This window comes from Suncus etruscus, chromosome 4, assembly GCF_024139225.1.
Source record: "Suncus etruscus isolate mSunEtr1 chromosome 4, mSunEtr1.pri.cur, whole genome shotgun sequence".
Lineage (NCBI taxonomy): Eukaryota > Metazoa > Chordata > Mammalia > Eulipotyphla > Soricidae > Suncus > Suncus etruscus.
In genome coordinates, this window is record NC_064851.1 from 21,002,340 (window position 1) to 21,029,794 (window position 27,455).

The following is a 27,455-nucleotide window of genomic DNA, read 5'->3' on the forward strand; positions in this document are numbered from 1 at the left end:
TGTGCAAATATGTTCTCCCATTCAGTATCTATCTTTTCATTTCTGCCTGGATATTTCATATGAAGTACAATCAGATTATATTATTCTGTCTCTTTACAACATCAGTTAGCAATGTGCTATCCAGGCTTCCCCAGACCACAGCCTGTGATAGAACAGAAAGTGGTGTCTTTGGATAGAATTATCACAAGTGAGATGTCCAGGGATTCGGGCTGTGTCCCTCTTATAGCTACTGTAAAATTGCTGCTGTGAAAGTGATGTACACACCCTGTATTCAATTCTTCAGGGTACACATCAAGCGATGGAACATTCAGAGATAGAATTCTATATTGCAGGGGCTGAGAGATAGTATGGAGGTAGGGCATTTGCCTTGCATGCAGAAGGACGGTGGTTCAAATCCCAGCATCCCATATGGTCCCCTGAGCCTGCCAGGAGTGATTTCTGAGCGTAGAACCAGGAGTAACCCCTGAGCACTGCCAGGTGTGACCCAAAAACCAAAAAAAAAAAAAAAATTCTATATTGTAGCTATTTGAGGAACTACCAAACTATTTTCCACAGCAGCTGTACCACTTTACTTTTTTTTTTTTTTTTTTTTTGGTTTTTGGGCCACACCCGGCGGTGCTCAGGGGTTACTCCTGGCTGTCTGCTCAGAAATAGCTCCTGGCAGGCACAGGGGACCATATGGGACACCGGGATTCGAACCAACCACCCTAGGTCCTGGTTGGCTGCTTGCAAGGCAAACAACGCTGTGCTATCTCTCCGGGCCCACCACTTTACTTTTGACTTACAATCTGCCTTGGTCTTTTCCTTACCTGTTTTCCAGTCCCTCCTAGCACCCCCAGACAAACACATTGCCCTCTGCTCTCATGCTTCAATTCCATTGAGCAGAAATCTGGTCGTTTTGGGGCCGGGTAGGTGGCGCTGGAGGTAAGGAGTCTGCCTTGCAAGCGCTAGCCAAGGAAGGACCGCGGTTCGATCCCCCGGCGTCCCATATGGTCCCCCCAAGCCAGGGGCGATTTCTGAGCACATAGCCAGGAGTAACCCCTGAGCGTCAAATGGGTGTGGCCCAAAAACCAAAAAAAAAAAAAAAAAAAAAAAGAAATCTGGTCGTTTCAATGTTTCAGGCCATGTTTGCTCTGTATCTGGCATGCACGCACACACACAAGGGGGGGCGTTTGATAAAAGACAGATGTATTTTTAGGGGACTACTCCCAGCTCTGTGCTCTAGGGACTATGTATGGTGCCTGCGATGGACTAGGAGTGAGCTTCACGCAACACAACTTCCTGACCCCTGTACTATCTCTCTGGCCCCACAGCTGATTTTCCCAGCTCCATCCATTGGTCTGTGGAGCAGCTAGGGCTGAGAGGGATGGTTTGCTGTGAAGTTTCTGCAAAGGGGAGGTTGAGCTGTGTATCTGCCTGGGGAAGATGTCAAGTCAGAGGCTAAGCATAAAGCTGGGGAAGGAAGAACAGAGACCATGGGTACTAGAGGACACTAGAAAGGGAATTCACTGTCCCAGGGGTGAGGGAAATCAAGAGGCACTTTATAACCAGAAGTAAGGGGCCAGAGCAACAGTACAGTAGGGAGAGTATTTGTCTTGCATGTGGCCAATCTGGGCTCAATACCCAGCATTCCATAAGGTTCCCCCAAGCACCACTTAGGAGTGATTCCTAAATGTAGAGCTAGGAGTGACCCTTGACATCGCAGGGTGTGGCATCAAAACAAAACAAACAAATAGAAAGTGTCAGGGGTCACAAAGAGAAAGAGGTGGAATGTGGGTGGGATCAGATCCCTTAAACCAGAAAGATTCCTGTGCCGGAGGGTAATATAGTGGGAAGGGTGTCTGATTGTTAGTGGCTGACTTGGAGTCGATCTTTGTCACCCCATATGGTCCCCTAAGCCCCAATAAGAGTGATTCCAGGGTGCAGAGCCAGGCTAAAACTAAACAAAAGAATATAAAGTTCCCTCAGCACTGCTGGGGAACCAAAGTCTTTTCCCAAGCAAAGAGCTAAGAGTTGTCCCCAAGTATTGGGGTTTGGCCAAATACCAACATTCCCCACTACCAACCTCCCAAAAAAACTGAACTAAGGGAGCAGTTGAACCAGGGAGATGAAGGAGGTAAATAGAGGTGACTGGCCTTCAGGCTCACCAAAGGGGCCCAAACCAGAGCAGCGAGAAGGACCAAGGCCAGCCCTTCGCAACTTACCCCCAGCAGGCAAGCCCCTTGCTGGGGACGCAGGGGTAGGCGGTGGGGCAGGGCTGGGAGCACGCCCAAGGCCCAGGCCCCGACGCAGGGCCGATCGCAAGCCACTGAGCTGGGCACTGATTGTCCGCCGCTGAGACTCCACACGTGTCAGCTCCGCCTCGAGTCCCTGTGCCCGGCCCTCAGCTGCACTCAGTCGCAGTCCCAGCTCTGCTGACTCGGCACGCGCCCCTTCCAGCTGCAGTTCCAGATTGCGCATATGGTCCAGCTGTTGCTTCTCAGCGCTCCTCACCTCCTCCAGGGAGCCCAGCAGGCCTCGCTCTCGGGCCTTGAACTCGCCTTCTTGCTCTTGCAGCTTCCGCAGAACTCCCTGGAGCTGGCAGGAATAAGTGTGTGTGGCAATAAGGTCAGCAAGAGACAGAGGTAAACTCATAGGGTGTGTGGAGAAGGTGTCCCTATAGAAGCTTATTAGTCATCAGCAACCTGAGTTTTAAATACAGCCAGGCCCTAAATACTTTCCCCCAAAACATCAATCTTAGTTCCTAGTAGGATTCATTTTCACTTTTATAAATGAGAAGACTGAGTCCTGGGGCAGTTAAATAACTTACTCAATGTCACAGACCTAGTAAGCCAAGCACTAGAGTTCGAAGCCAGGTTGTCTGGTTCTAGAGGCTGCTCTCTTTTTTTTTGTTTGTTTTTGTTTGTTTGTTTGTTTTTGTTTTTGGGCCACACCTGGCCATGCTCAGGGGTTACTCCTGGCTGTCTGCTCAGAAATAGCTCCTGGCAGGCACGGGGGACCATATGGGACACCGGGATTCGAACCAACCACCTTTGGTCCTGGATCAGCTGCTTGCAAGGCAAACGCCGCTGTGCTATCTCTCCGGGCCCGAGGCTGCTCTCTTAATGCCTAGGACAAGCTGCCTCTTTGTGCACAATGACACACAGTGAGGACATGTGCTAAAAATCATTCCTGGCATGTACCATACATGTAAGCACATGAAAACACACACACCCTCAGAGAATACACACATACAATACACACACTTAAGCATTCTCTCTCTCACCATCTTTTTTTTTTGGTGGGGGGGCACACCCAATGACGCTCAAAGGTTACTCCCAGCTATGCTCTCAGAAATCGCTCCTTGGGGCCAGTGAGGTGGCGCTAGAGGTAAGGTGTCTGCCTTGCAAGCGCTAGCCAAGGAAGGACTGAGGTTCGATCCCCCCCCTCCCCCCGCCCAGCGTCCCATATGGTCTCCCCAAGCCAGGGGCAATTTCTGAGCGCTTAGCCAGGAGCAACCCCTGAGCATCAAATGGGTATGGCCCGAAAAACCAAAAAAGAAAAAAAAAACAAAGAAATCGCTCCTGGCTTGGGGGACCATATGGGACACTGGGGATTGAACCAAGGTCCATCCTGGATCAGCCACATGCAAGAAAAACACCCTACTGCTGTGTTATCGCTCCAGCCCCTCACTCACATCATCTTGTTGCTCACACCTACCTAGGACCTGTGCTAAGGCCCAAAACCTAAGACTTCTCCAAAGCACAGAGAAGTTACATAACTCAGTTGAGTTACACAGTAACTCAGTTACACAGTAGCTTCACTACAGTGAAAGGGCCTGTGAAACCAGCAACCAGAGTGCTGGCTTTGGATTCCAACCTGAAGAGCTGTGTGACGACCTTGGAGGCGATTCCTTGACCTCTTGAATCTCCATTACTGGTTCTTCCTGTAAACTGGGACTGCCTATACCAACCTCATGGGACTGCTGGGGGAACTAAATAAGAACCAGCCCATCCCATCTCTGCTGTCCAGTCCTCAGGGTTATGATTGAAGCTACTGAACCTGGAGAGACAGGACCTTGGAGGTGGTCTCTGAAGGACCCAGCACTGCTGCTGCCCTCCTTGTCCTCACTGAAGAAGTGAGTACAGGCAACCTGAGACCCTGCAGGGGCTCCTACCCCACCGCCTCCTCACCTCTTGCCGCATGGCTTCCACGCTGGCCTCCCCTTTCAGCAGCTTCTGTCGCAGGCCCAGGGCTTCCCGCCGGCCCTCCTTCTCTGCCCGCTCGCCCAGAGCCAGGCGGCCTTGCAGGTCTGTCAGCTCTCGGCTCTGCCTGGCATTCTCACTGTCCAGCACCTTCATCTATGAGAGAGGGCAGGCTCAGGTGGGCGTCAGGGCAGCTCAGCAACCCCACTCAGAACCCACAGCCCTTCAAACCCAGTGTGATATCTGAGTGCTGCCAGCTCAGGACAAGAATGGCCTGTCCAGGGGCTAGAGACATAGTATAACAAGTAGAGTATGTGTCTTGCACACAACCAATCTGGGTTCAATCCGCATCACCCCCATATGGTACCCTGAGTCCCACCAGGAGTAATCCTGAGTGCAGAGTCAGGAGTAAGCCCTGAAAACTGCCAGGTTTGACTCCAAAACAAAAGGAACAGCCTATTTGTCCAGACTGCCTGGTTCAGGGGACACTATAGGACCCACTGGACCCAGACATAAACCCAATAGATGATCCCACTGGCTGTAAAACATCTCTCCCCTTGTGAGGCCTCTGACCACCTAATCAGATTTTCCTGTCTGAAGGGTTTGGGGAAGAAAAGCTAAGACCCTCATATCAGGAGCTTTTCGAAGCTCTATGTACACACAGAAAAATTCTTTTTTTTTTTTAATTTTTGTTTTGGGGTTATACCCATTGGCACTCAGAGATTACTGCTAGCAGGCTCAGGGTACCATATGGGATGCAAGGGATCAAACCTGGGTTAGGTGCATGCAAGACAAATGCCCTATTCATTGTGTTATAGCTCCAGCACTGCACCCAGCATTTTTGTTTTGTTTGTTTTCCCTAAGAGTGAAGTTAGGTAAGAAGAAATCTTATTCTAGTTTAAGCTTCTGAGGTCACTGGTAGGAGCTTCAGAGGGGATCTGCTGGCCTGTAAGCACAGGACAGGGCAGCAAGGTGGGACATACCTGGCGCCTGAGCTCCTGCAGCTCCCTACGGGCCTCCAGCCGGGAGCGTTCCACTTCTTGCAATGCCGCCCGCAGCTCCCCAGCCTCCTTGCCCGAAGCTGCTCGTGCTTCCTCCAACAGCACCAGCTTCTGCTCCTTGTCCTCCTTGGCCAGTTTCAGGCTGGGATTGGGGAGGCAGCCTCAGATAAGTGGAGGCACAGCAACTCCCCACATCCCAATTCTCAATGAAGATGCTGGTACCCTGAGCTGAATCAGGCAGGGTAGGGACAAGCCTGAGGCTGGGAGAGGGAGCAGTGAAGGGCTTGGGGCTAAAGGGGACAGGCCTCTCCATTGTCTTCATAGTAAATGAGGGTAGTGGGTGGGGGTGATGAGTGAAGGACAGAATGGGAGTTAAGGTGCTTGTCTTACGTGCAGCCCAATTTCAGCATGCATACGGACCTCTGAGCACTGCCAGGTGTAGTTTGAGCACAGCAGATGGCCCAATCACACCTCCAATCTCTAGCCACGCCCCCTGCCTTCCCAGGTTACAATCTTTTCCTTGTCCAGATAGGAAAAGCACCAAAATTACCTAGCTTAAACCAGAGCAATAGCATAGTAGGGAGGGTCTTGCCTTCCTTGCAGTCGACCTAGGTTCAATCCCTGGCACCCCATATGGTCCCATGAACACTGATAGGAATGAATCCTGAATCCAGTCAGGAGTAATCCCTGAACATCATCAGGTATGAATCCCACCCAGAAAAACCAAACACCCCAGCTTGGGAACAGGAACAATAGCAGAGCAGGTAAAATGCTTGCCTTGCACATAGCCAACCCAGGTCCGATCCCTGGCATTCCATATGGTCCCCCAAGCATCGCCAAGAGTGATTTCTGAGGCTGGAGCAATAGCACAGTGATAGGGCATTTGCCTTGCATGTAGCTGACCTGGGACGAACCGAGTTCGGTTCCCAGCATCCCATAGGGTCCCCTGAGCCTGCTAGGAACGATTTCTGAGTGCAGAGCCAGGAGTGACTCCTGAGCTCCATTAGGTGTAGCCCAAAAAACAAGCAAGAAAAAGAGTGATTTTTGAGCAGAGTTAGGAGAAAGCTCTGAGCATTGTCAGGTGTGAACCAAAAAAAAGTAAAACAAACAGAAAAGCATCCCAGCTTCAGACAGGGACTTCAGTCAGTGCCTTTTCACCCAGATGATCTTCCTAAAACTTTGGAGGTGAAGTTTTGTTCTAGAGATGAGATTCAGAGAAACAGGAATTAGGAGGTCCTGGGAAGGAGGGGGGTTGGCTCCCTATGGTGCCTACCTGATACGCTCACTCTCAGCCTTCTTCACAGCTGCCCGCAGCTCCTCGTTAGACCTCCGCAAAGCCTCACGCTCCTTGGCACCCTCGGCCAGGCTGCGCCGCAGGTCAGCTGCTTCCTGCCTCTGGGCCTCGCAGCTGTCCTGGCTCTCTCGGACCTTACGCTGAGCCTCCAGCAGCTCACGTCGAAGCCCATCCCGGGCCTCTTCCAGCAGCTGCAGCTGCTTTCGGAGTTCTTCTGCCTACAAGGATGGTGGGAGTAGGGAGGGGTACTACTCAAGCTGCACCTGGGTAGAAACCAGCCTGTTCCAAAAACCCCTTGTGCAGGCCACAGGGGAGCAAATCATGCTGGAGTCAGCAACTCAAATAGTTATCTGTCAGGCTTATTTCATGGATGCCACAGCATGGGCAGGCCCCCACCAATCTCTCCCAGAGTGCACTGTGTCCCACATGTGTATATAGGCCTTTCAGAGGGCTAGAGCAATAGCACAAGAGTAGGGCGTTAGCTTTGCAAGTGGCTGACCCAGAACAAACCTCAGTTCAATCCCTGGCATCCCATATGGTCCCTCAAGCCTGCTAGGAGTGATTTCTGAGTGCAGAGCCAGGAGTAACTCTTGAGCACCTCCGGTTGTAACCCACAAACCAAAACACAGAACAAAAATAAATAAATAAATAAATAAATAAATAAAAGGCCTTTTAGACATGCTCAGAGGCCAAGGCTCTGGCCTGAGGAGCAAGCAGAGCATAGAACTTCCATAGCATAAGCCCTGGGTTTGATCCCCAGAATCACATGATTCCCCTGAGTTCTGTGGGGTATGGTCCCAGTGACCACCAAGCATTGCAGGAGCTGGCCATCTGTGGGAATGGCAACAAAAAAGCTGGGGCTGGAGCTATATACTATATAGCACAGAAGAGAGGGTGCTTGCCTTGCAAGTAGTCAACCCAGATTCAGTCCCAGGCATCCCATATGGTCCTGAGGCTGCAATAAGTGATTTCTGAGCACAGAGCCAGGAGTAACCCCTGAGCGCTGCCAGGTGTGGCTCAAAAGCCAAATAAAAAAGAAGAAAGAAATGCTAGCCACCTGATTTTAAAGCTTACCATTATCCTCGAAGGCAGAGAGAAATCTTTTTGTTGTGTTTTGTTTTTAGGCCAAACGTTCAGGGGGTCACTCCTGCAGGCTTGGGGGGTCATAAGGAGCACCATGACCAGTCAGTCTGATACAAGGCCAGAGCCCTACCAGGTATAGTATCTCTCCAGTGCCAGCAAGGTCCAATCTTACACTCTCTTTCATTTTTCCCCTAGGGGCCATACCTGGTGATACACAGAAACAATTTCTCACTCTGGGCCAGTGAGGTGGCGCTAGAGGTAAGGCTCTAGCCAAGGAAGGACCGAGGTTCAATCCCCCGAAGTCCCATATGGTGGCCCCAAGCCAGGGGCAATTTCTGAGCGCTTAGCCAGGAGTAACCCCTGAGCATCAAATGGGTGTGGCCCGAAAAAAAAAATTGGGGGGCCGGAGAGGTGGCGTTAGAGGTAAGGTGTCTGCCTTGCAAGCGCTAGCCAAGGAACGAACCGAGGTTCAATCCCCCAGCGTCCCATAAGGTCCCCCCAAGCCAGGGGCGATTTCTGAGTGCATAGCCAGGAGTAACCCCTGAGTATCAAAAAAAAAAAAAAAAAAAAGAAGAAGAAGAAAAAAAAAAAACAATTTCTCATTCTGTGTTCAGGAATAATCCCTGGCAGTGCCAAGGTAGTATCAAAGATTCCAAGTTCCCATATGATCTTTCCAGCCCTGAATCTTGTTTTGTTTGTTGTCAGGCCACACCTCGTGGTGCTCAGTGCTTACTCCTGGCTCTGCCCTCAGGGATCACTCGCAGAGGGACATAAGGAGTGACAAGGATCAAACGCGGGGTCTGCCACATGCAATGCAAGTCAGTGCCCTACCTGATACCGCTCCAGCCCCATCCAGCCCCGAATGGCACCAAGGGACTCTGCCTTCAGGAAACCTAGTGCTCACCTCACGCAGGGACGACTCCCGCTGCCGGCCCAGATCCTGGGCCTGTTCCAGCAGCTGCTTCAACTCCTGTGCGTGGGCCATGGCAGCCTCTTCCCGCTGGGCACGCGTATCCCGCAGCTCCGCAGTCAGGGCATTCACAGTATTCTAGGACCCACCATACCCCTTTGAGGGGGCCCGGTGCACCCCACCCAACCCTCTGCTAACCCTGGAAACCCAGAGACCCAGCGTCTCCCCCAGAGCAGCGGTAGAGGGGAGCACAGCGGTGTCACCTCCCTCGAACAGGGCCTCCCCAGGTAAGAGCTACAGCTCCCACGGATCCGGGGAATGCCTTGCCCTACCCGGTGTTGCTCCTGCCGGTTCTGCGCTTCTCGCTTCTGCCGCTCCATCTCCAGAGAGATAGCGGCCAGGCTGTGCCGGGTCCCCATCAACTTCTCCGACAGCGCTGTCTTCTCTGACTCCTTCAGGGACAGAGCCTGAGCAGAGGCAAAGAGCCCACACATTAGCTGCTGGCACCTTCCCCTGGTAGGCACAGAGATGGCGTAAGTAAAGGCTCAAGCCCTGGCAGCCTCAGCAAAGGGCTGAACCACAGTCACCGCTGAGGATGACATGCCTTACAAACCTCCTGAAGTCGCCGCAACCACATGCAGGCCTCTCATTAGTCCCAATGTACAGAGGAAAAAACTGAGGGACCAGGCAGAAAAGAGACTTGAGTGGGCTCCTAGGGCTGGTAAGAAGGGGAAGCAAGACGTGGTCATCCTTCTGAGAAATTGGGAGCTGGTTCTTCCTTGTTTGATTGGTTTTGAGGCTACTGCCAGCAGTACTGGAGAATGGAAAGGGGGGTTGGGGGGACCTGACTCATGGGACTGGGGATGGGATCCAGGACCACCTTGTGTGAAACCTGAACTCCAGCCCTTTGAACCATCACCTCCAGGAGCTGGTCCTTTTGAAGACAAGCTGAATGACTGTCCACAAGAGAAGGAGCAAGGATGTTATCAGGAGGATTAGCTCCTCTGGAACCAAGCACTTCTTTTTTTTTTTTTTGGGGGGGGGGAAGCACACTGAGTGGTGCTCAGGTTACTTCTGGCTCTATGCTCAGAAATCGCTTCTGGGGGCCGGGTAGGTGGCGCTGGAGGTAAGGTGTCTGCCTTGCAAGTGCTAGCCAAGGAAGGACCGCAGTTCGATCCCCCGGCGTCCCATATGGTCCCCCCAAGCCAAGGGCGATTTCTGAGCACATAGCCAGGAGTAACCCCTGAGCGTCAAACGGGTGTGGCCCAAAAACAAAAAAAAAAAAAAAAAAAAAAAGAAATCGCTTCTGGCAGGCTCAGGAGACCATATGGGATGCCAGGATCAAATCTGGTCAGTCCCAGGTCAGCTGCATGCACAATAAATGCCCTACTGCTGTACTATCATTCCAGCCCCTGGAACCAAACACTTGGTGTCCCAACAGTGGCTACCCATATGCAAGCTCCGACTGTGGGCCAGGCACGGGCTCACTGAATGTGGGGTTCAAAAACCCCTTTTCCTGCAATGCTGAGATCAAACCAAGCATGCAAGTCGACTGCTCTGCTCGACAGTGTGGGATTGGCCCCTTTATTCCTCCTACCCTGCAGGTGAGAAGACTGTGACAGCCCCTCACCCCAGAGAGCCAGCTGGCCTTTCTCTACCAGTGGCTTGAGTAGAGACCAACCCCAGCAAGACCAACCCCTCCCTGGAAAGCACTCAGGGCACCTGCTGCTTCTCACTCTCGGCCAGGAGGAGGCCCTCGTCTCGCTCCTGCTGCAGGGCAGCAATTTCCTCACTCAGCTCTTCCTTCTCAGCCTCCAGCCGGGCCAGCAGCTCTTCCTGCTCCCGCTGCAGCTGGCTCTGCAGCTGGGCCCGCTCCGTCTCCAGCTCACGCCATGCCGCCTCCTAGGAACCAGGACCAGGCATAGGCACAGTCAGGCCAAACTGTGTGGCCCCCACACTGGGGATCAATGAGTCACTGTAAGGTAGGGTGAGGACACACTCAGACTGTAGGCAACAGCAGGAACCTGGCCTGGCTGGAAGGTGGTTAGGTAAAGAGAGAAAATAACATAAATCCTGAAAGTGAACCCCAGGCCAAGGGGACAGTCTCAGAAATGGCCAAGAGGGAAGAGAAATTTGACCAGCAGGGAAGCTGCAACATTTAAGTTTGCTGAAGCTGAACTATGTGGGGATCTGGGGGGTGATAGGGCCAGCCCTGCTCTGTGGAATGTACTCTGTGGAATGACAGTGCAGGCAATAGAGAGAGCCTCATCCAGGGTAACAAAAAGCACTGTGGACTTTATTTGATCATTATTATTATTTTATTATTGCTCAGGATCAAACCCAGGATCTCAAGCAAGTAAGGCAAGTGTTGGTCCACTGAGCCTACATCCTAGCCTTCCTTCTCTGAAATTAGTTCATTCAGATGCTGAGAAAGAGTGGCCAGGAGTGGAGGTTGGCATGAAGGGGAGATGGGTCATGTATGAGGAAGAAAGGGATTTTGGGGAAAGATGTAAAACAAAGACTATTTCTGGTGATATGTGACGACTGAGATATACAGTGCAAGGGGAATATGGGCAGGACCAGGAGCCGTTTTCTTAAGATTATGTAGTTGGGTTTCTGAGTAGCACCCATAGGCCGAGAAGGGCCCATTTGGCTCCCTAGGGAGGCATCTAGTCCAACTGGTAGGTACAGTTTCCGGGGTAAAGACCCTAGAAACCATGGTAAATCTAGTGCTTTGGTGCCACCTGCTGGAAAAGTATGACACTAGCGCCCCAAAGCAAGAAAAGCCTGCAGGGTGAAGGGCGTCCCCTGGTGGAATGAGTGGACACCCACTCCACGCCACCCCATCCCCTATCCCAGTACCCAAATCACAACAAGCCGCAGTACCTCGGCAGCTTTAACTGTGTGTTGCTCACTGCGAAACCCTCTCTGGGTTTTCTCACCATCACATCTTTTTTTGTTTGTTTGTTTTGTTTTGTTTTTGGATTTTGGGTCACACCTGGCAGCACTCAGGGGTTACTCCTGGTTCTACGCTCAGAAATCGCTCCTGGCAGGCTGGGGGTACCACATGGGATGCTAGAATTCGAACCAACGTCCTTCTGCATGCAAGGCAAACACCCTACCTCCATGCTATCTCTCCGACCCCTCTCACCATCACATCTTATTTGATCACGATCCCCACTATCACAGGCGGAGTGACAGGCCCCTACAGGAAAATAATCAGTCTGACCACGATCAGATTCAAATCCAAGCAGATGTTGGGTCCTAGTGGCCTCCCCCCCAACCCTTCCGTGCTCAGGTTCCACTAGTCCTTCATGTGCTCACAGAGCCTCTTAGCAAATTCCAAGTGCTCATCTACTGCTAATGGGGTTATAGCTTCCCAGATGTGGCTGTGGAGTCTTTGCAACAGAATTGCTACGGCTGGACCTCATTTGTAGCCTGGGAATTGGCTTATCTCTCTTTTGCTTTTTGTTTTTTTGTTTTTGGGTCACATCCGGTAGCACTCGGATTACTCCTGGCTCTGCACTCAGAAATTGCTTCTGGCAGGCTCAGGGTACCTGGGCCCGTCCCAGGTTGGCAGCACGCAAACAAAACAAATGCCCTATCGCACTGCTGTCTCTCCTGACAGGAAGTTGGCTTACCTGACAAGCCTGTTGCAAGGCTTGTTTTGTTATTTGGGGCCAACTCAGTGGTACTCAGGGCTTACTCCTGGCAGGGTTCTGTGGGATGCTAAGGATGGAGCCTGAATATATCACATGCAAGGTAAATGGCCTACCCACTGTACTATCTCTCTAGCCTCATCCCCTAGGACTTCTGGAACATAGAGAAAGTTTCAGTCTGTGGATGTGGAGACCAGAGGCAAAGAGATGTGTCCAAGGTCCCCGAGACAGAATGCAGAACCTTGCCCGCCCACCCCAAAACCTTGTCTCGCTGCAGCCTCTGCAGGTCTTCCTCATGAGCAGCTCGCTGCTCCCGGAGAGAGGCCTGGGCCTCCCGCTCAGCCTGCACCAGCTTCTGGGCCATCAGCTCCTTGTCCAGCGCTGCCTTCTCCTCAGCTGCTGCCATCTGCTGCCGTAGGCCCACCAGCTCCGCTGCACAGGAGGGAGATGGGGGCAGAGACATGATGGGGCCCAGCAGGCTCAGGCCAGGAGAGTCTAGTGGGCGAAATCCCAGAGGGGAGTGGGTGCATCTAGCTAGGCTGGCTTCAGAAGCTCCTTGCCTCTCTATGCCTCAGTTTCCCCAGCTATGACCCAGGACCCCTGGTCCTGATACCAGATGACAGGACCGATGAGGAGAGCAGAGAGAAGGATCAGGAAGCGATCCCCACAGCTAGCCAAGTACTTACTGGTCTGGACCCTGGCTCAGTAGCCCAGAAGCCACATTCACCCCCAATTTACAGTTAAGACCTTGGAGGTGCAGAGGAAGGGTGATGGCGGGAAGCAGCATAGCCCTGCCTGCTGGACCACCATGGTCATGCCCTGAGGGAGGGGAGCCTGGTACACCCAGCTGAGAGCACCCTCAGGACTCCTCAGGTGGAATGTGCTACTGAATCCTGCACGACTTTTTTGGCCCAGATGGATGCAGATGGTAGAACTAACCGGTGACCCCAGTAGATGCTGAGCCCGTGTTTGCTGAGCAAGAAGAGCCTTGAGTTCCAAGACTAGAGGGCAGAGGGGCAGGGACACAGGGATCCTGGGGCTGAGAGTCATTGGCACTAATGACTCCGCAGAGAACCCCAAATCCCCTAAGGGCCCTGATGACGATCAACAGCATCGGGCAGTGTGGGTGGAGCCAGGCACTGTGCCAGGGCTTCTTGCCTGCTTTTTGCCTTGTAGCCTGGCAACCACCTGGCAGAGTAGGCACTGGACGCCTGTAACTGTCAGGTGAGGGAGCTATGGCCCAGAGAGAAGGTGGAAGTAAGTTGGGCCGACAAATCTGGACCCAGACCAGCCCTCCCCCAAAGCCAGAGATTCTCCACTTCCTTGTCTCCAGAATGCAACAGAGTAGGGGATTGAAGCTTTGTATGCCCCCCATCCCACTATAGGTCCCACCTACCAGTCAGGGCCTCCTTGGCCAATAGCAGGGCCTGTCCATCAGCTTCCAGCTGCTCCCGACGGGTCTCGAGCTGGGTCAGCTGCCGCTGCACCTCGAACAGGTTGCCCTCCAGCACTTCCTTTTCCAAGCTGCAACACAAACAGACCCAAAGCCTGGGACTCAGCTTCCCAGGGCCCAGGAAATGGTGGCTCCCAGGGCGGGGCCAGTCAAGGCCAGTGCCAGCCAACCTGCCCCACATTCCCTGGAGAAGCCAGCGTTGGTGCCAGAAACCAGCTCCTAAGTAACTGCCCCTGAGAACTAGTACAGGGCAGAGCAGGGCTAGTCCCAACCTGTCCAGTAGAACACACAACGCCCCCAAGAGAGCAGGGTAGACCCCCGTGCCTTACCGCAGGCGCATAGCCTCCTCTGACAGGGTAAGGCTTTCCCGCTCAGCTGCAGCCAGTTGCACCGCCAGGCTGGCCTGCTCCTTGGCCAGAGCCTCCTTCTCCCTGCTGGAGCGCTCCAATGCTTCCACCTGCCGTTGGGTCTCCCGCCGTGCCTGCTCCAACTCCTGCTCCCGTCCGTTCAGCTGCCGGGAGAGCTGGCCCCCCACCCAGGCACCATGAGCACCCCCAGACCTCCTCAAGACCTGCTCATCAGGCTTCCTGGCTCCCTTGTCTGGAGCCAGCCTGCTGTGGCCCTAAGAACCTAGGCTGGGGGCCAGCGCGGTGGCGCTAGAGGTAAGGTGTTTGCCTTGCAAGCGCTAGCCAAGGAAGGACTGAGGTTCGATCCCCTGGCATCCCATATGGTCCCCCCAGGCCAGGGGCAATTTCTGACCGCTTAGCCAGTAGTAACCCCTGAGCATCAAACGGGTGTGGCCAAAAACAAAAAACAAACAAACAAAAAAAAAAACCTAGGCTGAAAATCACCTGCTGTGTGGCCACAGGCAAATCATAGTTTGCTCTGAGCCTGCGATGCGGATGTGTTCAGAAATGAGGGTCCGGGCCCGGAGAGATAGCACAGTGGCGTTTGCCTTGCAAGCAGCCGATCCAGGACCAAAGGTGGTTGGTTCGAATCCCGGTGTCCTATATGGTCCCCCGTGCCTGCCAGGAGCTATTTCTGAGCAGACAGCCAGGAGTAACCCCTGAGCACTGCTGGGTGTGGCCCAAAAACCAAAAAAAAAAAAAAAAAAAAAAAAAAAAGAAATGAGGGTCCGTGGTTGAGGAGAGAGCTCAGTGGGCTATAGTACAGGCTTTGCAAGCAAAGACCTGGATTCAATCCCTGGCACTTCCTGCTTCACTAAGCATTATTGGGAGCAACGCCCAAACACCAGCATGGATATGGCCCCCCAAACAAAAATAAGACAAAAAGATGAGACTTGTGTTTTAGCCATTCTTTGTTTTTCTTTTTCTTTTTGGGCCACAGCTGTTGGTACTCAGGGCATACTCCTAGTTCTGTGCTCAGGACACACACTCCAGATTATGCTTGGGGCATCATATGGGATGCTGGCAGGGATTGAACCTATGTTGGCTGTGTGCAAGGCAAGCACCCACCCCAAAGGCCTCAGCCCTTCCTTTAGTCTTTTCTGCACCCTGAAGCTCCCAGAGAAACTGAAAATATAAAACAGGTGGAGCCTCTGTACAGGGCCTCAGAGGTGGCTTTGAGCCCAATTCCTGAAGTCTCTTGAGGACAGACTCGAAATATAGCTCCCTAAAACCCTTGGATCCTCTAGCTGTTACACCCTAACAGCCCAGACTTCCAGTTAAGTTTTTCCTCTTTTTTTTTTTTTTTTTTTTGTGCCAAACCCTTCAGCGCTCAAGGGTTACTCCTGGCTCTGCACTAAGAAATTGCTTCTGGCAGGCTTGGGAACCATAAAGGATGCCAGGGATCGAACCAAGGCCTATCCTGGGATGGCTGCATGCAAGGTAAAAGCCCTACCACTTTGGTCCCACTTCTCTTCCCTCTCAACACATCAATTCTCTTCTCCAAGTGCTAACTACTGCTAAGTGCTCATTCACAGTACTCCCTGAAACAGTTCCAACCCATTTCCCACCTATCCCATCACCAAGGAACCCACAGAGACATGGGGAAGTTGGGCGAGTGCCCAAGGTCACTACCTAGGGATGTTGGGATTGAAAGCCATATGAAACTCGTAAGGTGGACACAGAGAAGCCAAGTCAGAGGCCCTCTCCTCCACGCTTCCCCACACACCTGGGCCAGCTGCTCCTGCAGCCTGCAGCGCTCTGAGCACAGTGTGGGGAGCCGGTGCTCCAGGGCCTCCCTGGCCTGCTCCGACACCCGCAGGGAGCCCTCCAGGCCTTGCCGTTCCACCTCTTGCTCCAGCCGCTCTTGTTCCAGCCGCTCCTGCTCCTCCCGCGCAGAATGGGCCTCCTGCTCCACCTGCCTCTGGCGGCCCAGTACCGCTGCCTTTTCCTCTTCCAGCTGTGGGGTCAGTGAGTGGCTGAGGCATGTCTCTGCATCCAGGAAGGGGTTTGCCCCAGAACCCAGCCACAGACCTATCACAACTAGCTCAAGGAGGCTCTTTGGGGGTCAGTGCAACGACCCCGGGGATGAAGACACTGAAGAAGGCCTGCAAGCTTCACATTTTTTGTTTGTTCCTTTTTTTTGTTTTTGTTTTTTTGGGGTCACACCTGGCAGCGCTCAGGGGTTCCTCCTGGCTCTATGCTCAGAAGTCGCTCCTGGCAGGCACGGGGGACCATATGGGATGCCGGGATTCGAACCACTGTCCTTCTGCATGCAAGGCATATGCCCTACCTCCATGCTATCTCTCTGGCCCCATTTTTTGTTTGTTTCTTTGTGGGCCATACCTGGCGATGCTCAGGGCTTATTCTTGACTCTGCACTCAGGAATCAATCCTAGCAGTGCTCAGGGGATACCAGTGATCGAACCCAGGTCAGCCACATGCAAGGCAAGAGCTTCTTTTTTGTTTTTGTTTTTGTTTTTTTTGGGCCACACCCGGCGTTGCTCAGGGGTTACTCCTGGCTATCTGCTCAGAAATAGCTCCTGGCAGGCACGGGGGACCATATGGGACACCAGGATTCAAACCAACCACCTTTGGTCCTGGATCGGCTGTTTGGAAGGCAAACGCTGCTGTGCTATCTCTCTGGGCCCAAGGCAAGAGCTTCTAACCATGTTCTATCGCTCTGGCCCAGAGCTTCACTTTAATTATTATTTATTATTTTTTGTTTTGGGGTCACACCCGGTGATGCTCAGGAGTTACTCCTGGCTCTGTGCTCAGAAATGGGTTCTGGCAGGTTCAGGGAACCATATTGAATGCCTGGGATGGAACTCGAGTCCATCCCATGTCAGCCACATGCAAGGAAAATGCCCCACCACTGTGCTATTGCTGCAGCATCTGAGCTTCACTTTAAAAGATTAAAAATTTGGGGGCCCAGGGGCCAGGCAGTGGCGCTAGAGGTAAGGTGCCTGCCTTGCCTGCGCTAGCCTTGGATGGACTGCGATTCTATTCCCCGGCGTCCCATATGGTTCCCCAAGCCAGGAGCGACTTCTGAGCACATAGCCAGGAGTAACCCCTGAGTGTCACCGAGTGTGGCCCAAAAATCAAAAAAAAAAAAAATTTTTTTGGGGAGCCCAGAGCAATAGTACAGTGGGTAGGACATTTGCCTCATATGTGATCAACACGGGTTTAATCCCCAACACTCCAAATGCTCCCCGATCTCATCAGGAGTGATTCAAAGGTGCAAAGACAGGAGTAAGCCTTGAGCTACTGTGTGTAGCCCCCAAAACAGAAAACAATAAAAAAAAATTTGAGGTAGACAGTAATACCCAGAGTTGCTCTAGAGCTTCTCTTGACTGACTGTGCTTAGGGATTGATCCTAGTGAGGCTCTGGGGACCATATGTTGCCAAGTATCAACTAGGGTCAAAGAAGTCATCCTTGGGGCCGGAGAGATAGCACAGCGGCACTTGCCTTGCAAGCAGCTAATCCTGGACCTAAGGTGGTTGGTTCGAATCCCAATGTCCCATATGGTTCCCCGTGCCTTCCAGGAGCTATTTCTGAGCAGACAGCCAGGAGTAACCCCTGAGCATCGCCGGGTGTGGCCCAAAAACCAAAATAAATAAATAAACTGGGGCCTGGAGAGATAGCACAGCGGTGTTTGCCTTGCAAGCAGCTGATCCAGGACCAAAGGTGGTTGGTTCGAATCCCGGTGTCCCATATGGTCCCCTGTGCCTGCCAGGAGCTATTTCTGAGCAGACAGCCAGGAGTAATCCCTGAGCACCGCCGGGTGTGACCCAAAAACCAAAATAAATAAACAAACAAATAAATAAATAAACTGGGTAAGCCACGTGCCAGTGAAATACCTTAACCTGTTCTACACTGCCCATACAGTATTTGGAGGCCACTCCTGAAGGCATTTGGGGGACCATATGGTGCCAAGGATCAAGGGTTACTCCTAGCTCTGCACTCAGAATCATTCCTGGCAGACTTGGAGGACCATGTGGGATGTTGGGGATCGAACCTGAGCCATCCTAGATCGGCCATGTGCAAGGCAAAAGCCCTACCGCTGTGCTATTGCTCCAGCCCCATCTCTAAAACTTTTATATTTTTGTTTGGCTTTTGGGGCCATACCCAGTGATGCTCAGGGCTTATATTCTTAGCTCTGTGCTCAGATAATCACTCCTACTAGTGCTCAGGGGGCTCTATGGGGTACCTGGGATGAAATCTGGGTATGTAGTATGTGTGTAAAGTAAATCTCTCCTTGATATACTATTGCTTGGTGCACACCCCTATTTTTTTTGTTTTGGGGCCACACCTGGCGGCACTTGGGGGTTATTTCTGGCTCCTCGCTCAGAAATCGCTCCTGGCAGGCTCGGGAGATCATATGAGATGCCAGGAATTGAACCCAGCTCCATCCTGCGCTATTGCTCCAACCCCAAACCTGGGGCTCTTGCATACAAAATGTGTGTTCTTGAGGACCTGGAAGATAATTCAAAGTGCTGGAGGGCATGCCTTGTGCAAGAGACCTGACTTCAATCCCTGAGACCCGATGATCCCCCCAAGAACTGCCAAAAGCAACCCCTGAGCACCTTCCAGTGTGGCCCCCAAACCAAAGAAAACTCTGAGCCATCTCCTGCCCTGAGAAGCACTTTCTTTTCTCTGATACTATTAGAAAAAGACAGACAGACAGACAGAACCACAAAAAAACAGATAGAGCTAAGAAAGCAGATCCAAGTGCTGAGGCATCAAGAGAGATGGACAGACAGACGTGCATGGCCTGGGATGCCTCAGTGGAGTGTCTGGGTGATGCCCAACATACCTGGGCAATGAGGCGGTTCAAACTCAGCTTGTCCTGGGCAAGAGTTTCGTTGAGGGCACTCATCTTGGACAAGGAATCCCGCAAAGAAGCCTCCTCCGACCGCAGCTTGGTCAGTGAAAGTTCCAGTTGCACATGACCCGCCTCAGCCTGCAGAAGAGACATCAGAGGCCCAGAAAGGAGGATGGAGAGGTGAGGAGAGACAGGATACAGAGACAGGCTGGAGAAGAGGGCACCCCCCTGTGGCAGAAAACAATCTCTACAAAAGGCTCCCTGCCACCCAGGAGGGGAAGTTAAAAAAAATATCTTGTATCCAAATAAGCACATGGGGCTAGAGCAGGGGTCTCAAACTCAATTTACCTGGGGGCCGAAGGAGGCAAAGTCGGGGTAAGGCAGGGCCACATATGAGATTTCACACAAAAAAAAGTTTTAATTATTTCTTCTGAACATGAATAGAACATTGAGTGATCATGAACTTCCTTCTGAACATGGCATCTTTTGCCTATTCCTTGCTGCCAGAGACTTGACAGCACTTCTCACAAATCTGAGCCACATTTGGCTTTAGAGAGGAAGCAGTTGAGACCCTCAGTATTCAGTATGGCTTGAAGATGATCATCATTAAGTCTAGACCTATACTTTGACTTATTGAAGTTCAATGTGGAGAATAACTTTTCACACAAATATGTGCTCCCAAAAAGGCACATGGTGCACTTGAACATTCGGGAAAGCTCAGGGAAGCTGGGGGGCAATTCTCTCAAAAACTGCCCATGCATGTCTGCTTTTCCACTAATCTCCATATAATCGCAAATACTGCAATATTTGAAGGCCAGCCTCGGGCCACAAAATGTTGTACGGAGGGTCGCAAACAGCCCGTGGGCCCGCGAGTTTGAGACCCCTGGGCTAGAGTGATAGTACAGCAGGGAAGCCTGTATATGGATGACCCCGTTCAGTCCCAGGGATCCATTATAGTCGTCTGAGCCCACCAGAAATGCTTCCTGAATGTAGAGACAGGAGTAAGTCCAGAGCACTACCAGGTGTGGCCCAAATCCTTCCCACAAAAAAAAGAGAGAACCAATCAACCCAGTTCAGTAGAGGTCAAGTCAAAGGGTCCCCATGATAGACAGAAAAAGTATGCACAGGGCCAAGCTACAAGATTGGGGTAGGCACCTGCTAAGGATGGATTCCCTAACTTTCCCAGATCCCAGAAGCTATATCCAGGTAGGACTGAACAAGTCCAAGTCACAGGCATGGTCTGGAACATCTGGAAAAGTAGCACTGGTCCTCACAGAGGCCAACTCACTTGTGGCTGGGATAAGACATCAGTCTGTGCTCAGAGGATCCACCCATAAGTGGGGTCCGAGGTCAGCCTGTAACCAGAGTTCACCTAGGACAGGGACCAAAGGAAGAAGTCGTTCTGTGTTTGTGGGGCAAATGGGCCTCACCTTGGTCAGTGCCTCGGCCACCTCAGCCTTCTCGGCCTGCAGCATGTCCCGCTGCAGCGTGGTGGAGCTCAGTGCCTCCCGCACTTCTACCAGCTCCTTCGCCAGCCCAGAGCGCTTCCCTTCCAACTGCTCCAGCTGTTTGTGACTGTGAACAGAAAGCAGGGAAGGCAGGGGTTTGCATTTCTCCCAGCTAGAGTCTCCTGCAGTCAGTTCCTGGAGGAGTGGGGGCAGAGGCCTTGTACCCACACAGAGACAGTCACACCTGAGGCCTGGGCTTTCTCTAGCACTGCATAGTCCCCTGAGGACTTCCAGGAAAGCACAGTATTGGGTGTGATCATTGAGCTAGTTGTACCCACCACCACCATGTGCAAGGCAAACGCCCTACGGCTTGTGCCATCGCTCTGGCCCCTGTAACTGGTTTTTATTGTTTTCTTTTTTGTTTGTTTCTTTTTATTTTTATTTTTTGGTTGGTTTTTGGTTTTGGATCACACCCAAAGATGCTCAGAATTACTCTATGTTCTGTGCTCAGAAATTACTTCTGACAGGGCTTGGAGGACCCTATGTGATGCTAATGATGGAATCTCAACACAGGACATATACTCTACCTGCTTTACTATCTCTCAGGCACCTTCTGTGACTGTTTCCATCATCATCCACACACTCTCCCTCGCTGGGACCAGGTTCTCTGAGCCCAAGTCAGTGACTTATTGCTCTGAGTCTCAGTTTCCCAAAGTGTGATGGCAAGTGAGAATACCCCACACAGGAAGGGTGCCCAGTGCCTGGGACACAGCAATGCTCTCCAGCCTCAGGTCCCCTGAGCTGATCCAGGCAGGAATGAGCGGCCCCTCACCTGCGCTCCAGCTCCCTGCGCATCCGAACCCTGTCCTGGACCGAGTCCTCCCGCTCCTCCTCCAGCTGTTCCCGCTGTCGCCGAAGCTCCTCCTGGGCCACCTGCAGCTTCTCCCGCTCCTGTCGCAGCTCATCGGCCTGCTGTTGAGCCACCTGCAGGTTGCCAGCAAGGTTGTTCTTTTCCCTGGAGGACAAGGGAAGGGGAGCTGAAGCAGCTGAACAGGCTTTGGGGCCACTGTCCAAGCCTAAGCCGCCTCCACCTGACCTTGAGCCCCTGTTAATATTGTTAAGTCACACCATGTAGTACTCAGGGTCTGCACTCAGGAATTAATTATTTCTGGAAGGGTTTGAGAGACCATATGAGGTGCTAGGGTCAGCTTCATGGAAGACAAGTGCTCTATCTAGGGTTTGTTTGTTTGTTTGGGTTTTGGGGGGGTTTTACTCCTAACTCTGCACCCAGAAATTACTCTTGGGAACCATGCAAAGCAAGAGCCCTATCTACTGTACACTCTCTAACCCCAACTCTCTAGTTTGTTTGTTACAGGGGTTACTCCTGGCTCTCACTCAGAAATCACTCCTGGGGCCAGAGAGAGAGTACAGCGGTGGGGTGTTTGCCTTGCATGCGACCAACCTGGGAAGGACCTGATTCAATTCCAGCATAAAAAGTTTTTCCTTTTGCCTTTTGGGCCACACCCCAATAAACTCAGGGCTTATTTTAAGTTGTGGATCTGCCTAGAAGAACAATGGCAGAAAAAAAATTTAAATCAAAGAGTAAGTTAACAGGTGGGTAATTTGAAAATTCTCCCAAGGAAGGGGCAGAAGAGATGGTACAGGGGTTAAGGCATATATTTGCCTTGGAGGTAGCCAACCCCAGTTCAACTCCTGGCATAGCTGGGAATAACCCTAGAGTCATCCCTGACACCATAGGGCCTGAGAAATATTATATCCTCGGGGTCTTACATTGAACCACTCTGGTCCTAGTCTCCTGTGCATCATTTGCGAAGCACTCTGCAATATACCTTCAAGTACATCTTGAGAAAATATAGCCAAGATCAAGAAACAAACAGTCAAATAATATTTTTGTTTTTTTTTGTTTTTGTTTTTGTTTTTGGGCTACACCCGGCGGTGCTCAAAAAAAAGAGAGAGAAAGAAAAAAAAATTTAAGAAGAGGAGTCAGGGAGACAGTCAAATGGTTGGAACAAATGTCTTGTTTTGTTTTGTTTTTTTGGTTTTTGGGCCACACCCGGCACTGCTCAGGGGTTACTCCAGGCTGTCTGCTCAGAAATAGCTCCTGGCAGGCATGGGGACCATATGGGACACCGGGATTCGAACCAACCACCTTTGGTCCTGGATCAACTGCTTGCAAGGCAAGCGCCGCTGTGCTATCTCTCTGGGCCCTGGAACAAATGTCAACATGTGCAAAGTCCTGAGTTTGACCTACAGCTCTATAAACCATGCTCTGTTGAACCAGCTTTGCTGGGTCTCTGGTGGTTACTAGAAGAATGGGCTCAGCATCTATCTGTCAGCAGAATTGAGCATCGCCAGTAGTGGGTCCTGGTACCTGAGCACTGCTAGAGAGAACCTTTCCAAAACGTTTTTTTACTTTTTTTTTTTTTTTTTTTTTTTTTTTTGGTTTTTGGGCCACCCCCAGCAGTACTTAGGGGTTACTCTTGGCTCTGCACTCAGAGATCGCTCCTGGCAGGCTCAGGGGACCATATGGGATGCCGGGTTCAAACCCAGGTCTATCGCAGGTAGACCACATGCAAAGCAAACGCCCTACCACTGTGGTATCACTCTAGCCCCATTTCCAAAACTTTTTTTTTTTTTGGCTTTTGGGGCCATACCCAGAGATGCTCGGGGCTTACTCTTGGCTCTATGCTCAGGAACCACTCCTGCTAGTGCTCAGGGAACTCTATAGGGTGCCTGAGATGGAATCTGGGTCAGTAGTATGTAAGGTAAACCTGTACTTGACATACTATTGCAAGGGTGGCGAACAAGTTCGACACAAAGAGCCAAAATTTTAAACTGTGAGAGTCAGAGAGCCACACCACACAGTGACCTGCCAAAAAAAACACTCACACAAAAGCTTATAGTTTTAACAATAATCTATTAAACACATATTGCATCTTGCCATTTTGAGTGAGGGCCAAAATCCTGCAGTGATGGTGAGGGTGTGCTGCGTCCTCCACACTAAGAACTAGCGGCAAGATGTGACACACGGGGTCCCCAGCTCGCTGGCCCATGCAGTTGTTTCCCAAGGATGGGAGACGGGACTCCACGCTCGGAGATCTCTCCTCAGAGGTCCCTCCTCAGAAGCAGCAAAACAAAATCCAAACTTGGCAAAGAGCCACAGTATACAAAATAATGATAAGAGGCAAAGAGCCGCATTCATTTTGGCCGGGAGCTGCATATTCGCCATCCCTATACTATTGCTTGAAACATACACCCCAATTTTTTAACTAAAATATTTAAATTTTTTTTTTTTTTTGGTTTTTGAGTTTTGGGCTACACCCAGTGATGCTCAGGGGTTATTCCTGGCTATGCACTCAGAAATCGCTCCTGGCTTGGGGGACCATATAAGATGCTGGGGGATTGAACCACAGTCCGTCCTAGATCAGACATGTGCAAGGAAAATGCCCTACCGCTACACTACTGCTCTGGCCCCTAAAATAAATTTTTCTGTTTTTAGGTGACACACCAGAAGTGCTTAGAGTCTACTTGTGGTTTGGTGTTAGGGGATTGTTCCTGGTGTCACTTTGAGGACTGATTGGTAACAAAGACAATCAAACCCGAGCCACCTGAATGCAAAGCATGTGCTCCAGCAAAGTCAGGAGTTTGCTTGCACGCAGCTAATCCGGGTTTAATCCCTGGCATCCCATATGACCCCGAACACCACCAGGAATGATCTCTAAGTGTAGAGCCAGAAGTAACCCCTGAGCACCACTGGGTGCGACCCAAACACACACAGAACATTTTTTAAATTAATTTTCATTAGAATTTTAACAGTGACACACCCTTGTCATCAGCATGTTGGGGCAAGTTTACAGGACCCAGTGTTCCCCCGAACATACCCCACACACACTCACACACACACAAGGCAGTACCTGGTCAGGAGGTCAAGGGTGCTCTGCAGCCGCTGCGCCTCCCGTCTCGCCTCCTCCTGGGCCAGGGCAGCTTGATCAGCCTCGTCCTGCAGCCGCCGCAGCTGAGTCTCCAGGGCATGGCGCTCGCTCTCACTGTCGCTAAGCTGCTTCCGCACAGTGCCCAGGAGCTCCTGACTGGCCTCATAGCGTCCCCGCATGTCCTAGGATGTGGGGGTATGGCAGGATGGCAGGTCTGGGGGAACACGAAGCAGCTCCCAGAGAAGAGATCCATCTCCCTCCCTTTGCTGGTCCCTGAAGGAAGAGCAGGGCTAAGACCCTCCCCCCACCCCAGACTGCATTCCCATTCCCCTTCAGAGCCCTCACTTTCCTCCTGACCCTCTGTCGAATGTTCTCCAGTTCCCTGGGATCCTGGGCAGCTCTGATGAAAGGCCACCAACGATTCTGATGAAAGTCCAGATCTCCTTCCCTCCCTGGGTTCTGTCAAGAGGCTCCGAGCTCCCCCACTTTGCCTCCTGATCGTTACCCCCATATTCCTCTTCGCCCTCTTTGCTCTGTCCTGCTGGCTAACTCTCAAGCTCACAGTTATCTGTTAGCCTAAGACTCATCCCACTCTTTTGTTTTTCTTTTGGTTTTTGGGCCACACTCGGTGTTACTCCTAGCTCTGCACTCAGAAATCACTCCTGGGAGGCTCGAGGGACCATATGGGATGCTGAGAATTGAACCCCAGTCTGTACAGGTCAGCAGTATGCAAGGCAAATGCACAACTACTGTGCTATCACTCCAGCTCCTTTCATCCCACTTCTTTTTTGCTTGTTTTTGGGCCACACCCAGTGATGCTCAGGGGTTACTCCTGGCTCTGCGCTCAGAAATCACTCCTGGCTTGGGGGACCATATGGGACACCAGGGATTAAATCCAGGTCCGGGGCCCGGAGAGATAGCACAGCAGTGTTTGCCTTGCAAGCAGCCGATCCAGGACCAAAGGTGGTTGGTTCGAATCCTGGTGTCCCATATGGTCCCCCGTGCCTGCCAGGAGCTATTTCTGAGCAGATAGCCAGGAGTAACCCCTGAGCACCACCAGGTGTGGCCCAAAAACAAAAAATAAAAAATAAAAATCCAGGTTCATCCTGGGTCAGCCGCATGCAAGGTAAGCACCATAACGCTGCGCTATCCTCTGGCCCCATCATCCCACTACTTATTTTTTGGGGGGGTCACACCCGGCAGCACTCAGGGGTCACTCCTGGCTCCACGCTCAGAAATTGCTCCTGGCAGGCACGGGAGACCATATGGGATGCCGGGATTCGAATCAATGACCTTCTGCATGAAAGGCAAATGCCTTACCTCCATGCTATCTCTCCAGCCCCCATCATCCCACTTCTAAGGCAGGGCTCTAGCTCTGCCCAAGCCACATCCTCACAGCCAGGCTCCACCCTCTCCAGGCTCAGATTCAGCTCTGAGCCCATTGCCACCTCTGGTCATAGCCCCCAATCCAATTTCTCAGATGCACCTGCTTTGGTTTTTGTTTTGTTTGTTGGGCCACACCTACCCAGGAGTGCTCAGGGGTTACTCCTGATTTGTACTCAGGAATTTCTCCTGATTGGTTTGGGGAACAATACAGGGTACCAAGATATCAAACCCAAGTGGATTTTATGCCAGGCAAGTGTCCTATCCACTGTGCGATCTATTAACTTAGGGCTCTCAGATGCCCTACAGCAGGGATGGCGAACAAGTTCGACACAAAAAGCCAAAATTTTAAACTGTGAGAGTCAGAGAGTCACACCACACAGTGACTTGCCAAAACAGACAAACGCTCACACAAAAGCATCTAATTTTAACAATAATCTGTTAAATACATATTGCATTTTGCCATTTTGAGTGAGGGTAAAAATCCTGCAGTGATGGTGAGGGTGTGCTGCATCCTCCACACTAAGAACTAGCGGCAAGATGTGACACACGGGTTCCCCCCCCCCCCCACTCGCTGGCCCGTGCAGTTGTTTCCGAGGGATGGGAAACGGGATGACGCAGCTTGGGGGTGGGACTCCGCGCTCGGAGGTCTCTCCTCAGAAGCAGCAGAACAAAATCCAAACTTGGCAAAGAGCCACAGTATACAAAACAATGATAAGAGGCAAAGAGCTGCAATCATTTTGGCCGGGAGCTGCATGCGGCTCGAGAGCCGCGTGTTCATCACGCCTGCCCTACAGGATCCATACTGGGATGCTCAGGCTCTGCCCTGAGGGACCCTGGCCCCACCCCTGGGCCCTTCCTACCTGAACCTGCAGTTGGCGTTTGTGCAGGGCAGAGTGAATGAGGGCAAGTGTGGAAGAGTCAGAACAAGCAGGAGATGGGCCTCGCCGTGGGGAACGGCCACGGCTGGGCGAGGAGCGATGTGTTGGGGATGGGGTCCGTATGCCTGAGAGGCCCCGCAGGCTGCCATTGGATGTCTCCGCTGTGTGCTCAGAGCCACTTAGCTGGACCCCGCTCTCCATGTCTGACAGGACGGCCTGAAGATGGGATGGGGAAGGGGAGAGAAGAGGGAGCCACAGGTGAGTTAGGCAAATAACCCCAGGCAGGCAGTTGAGCCACAAATCCTGTCTTACCCCAATCTCAGTAACATATCCTGAACTCCCTTCCAACAAGCCTTCCTTTTCTTATTTTTGTTTTTGGGCCACACCAGGAGGCACTCATTCCTGGTTCTACATTCAAAAATTATTCCTGGTAGGCTCAGGAAAGCACATGGAGTGGGGGGGATTGAACCCAAGTTCACTGTGTATAAAGCAAGCTCTCTACACACTATGCTATTGCTCTAGCCCCCCAGAAGACTGATGTCACCCCTATTAGCTCACAGCCTTCAACCTATCAGTTCAGTTCTTTCTTTCAATGTGAAGACATCAAAGTTTCTCCCAGGTTAACAGGGAAGAGGCAGGTGTTCCCTTAGGGCAGATGCTGAGCTAGCTCAGGCCCTCTGAACCCTCTGGATTGAGCCCCACGTCCCCCAACTTCTTGCAATTTAGCTCATGGCCACCAGAGGACGAGATGGCCCTCGACTGGACAGTCTATCCTTCCCTCCTCGCACCTGTGCCAGATCCCTGAGCGTCTGCTGCAGTCCTTCACAGTCCTCTGTCTCCATGGCAACCTGCTCCTGGAGCCGCAGGGCCTCCTGCAGTGGGAATGGAGAGATAAGACCAGGGTCTCTGCCCAAGTTTGGAGCCCACCTTCATCCCTTCCCCGGCCTCTCACTCACCAGGTGGCCACCCATAAGCAG

The 27,455-nt window shown here is 51.9% G+C and overlaps 1 protein-coding gene across 1 annotated transcript in view; it reads right to left on the reverse strand.

The window, feature by feature from the left end:
- CROCC (ciliary rootlet coiled-coil, rootletin) overlaps positions 1-27,455 on the reverse strand; it is a 52,466-nt gene that overhangs the window by 8,972 nt on the left and 16,039 nt on the right. Inside the window, exons 11-27 of the mRNA XM_049772147.1 lie at positions 27,267-27,350; positions 26,461-26,694; positions 24,197-24,396; positions 21,094-21,276; positions 20,244-20,388; positions 18,805-18,951; positions 15,718-15,948; positions 13,914-14,107; positions 13,528-13,655; positions 12,394-12,563; positions 10,195-10,374; positions 8,805-8,939; positions 8,467-8,610; positions 6,459-6,697; positions 5,168-5,327; positions 4,173-4,340; positions 2,205-2,577 (exon numbers count right to left, since the gene is read on the reverse strand). Of these exons, the coding sequence (XP_049628104.1) occupies positions 2,205-2,577; positions 4,173-4,340; positions 5,168-5,327; positions 6,459-6,697; positions 8,467-8,610; positions 8,805-8,939; positions 10,195-10,374; positions 12,394-12,563; positions 13,528-13,655; positions 13,914-14,107; positions 15,718-15,948; positions 18,805-18,951; positions 20,244-20,388; positions 21,094-21,276; positions 24,197-24,396; positions 26,461-26,694; positions 27,267-27,350 (3,115 nt within the window). The remainder of the gene's footprint in view (positions 1-2,204; positions 2,578-4,172; positions 4,341-5,167; positions 5,328-6,458; positions 6,698-8,466; positions 8,611-8,804; positions 8,940-10,194; positions 10,375-12,393; positions 12,564-13,527; positions 13,656-13,913; positions 14,108-15,717; positions 15,949-18,804; positions 18,952-20,243; positions 20,389-21,093; positions 21,277-24,196; positions 24,397-26,460; positions 26,695-27,266; positions 27,351-27,455) is intronic.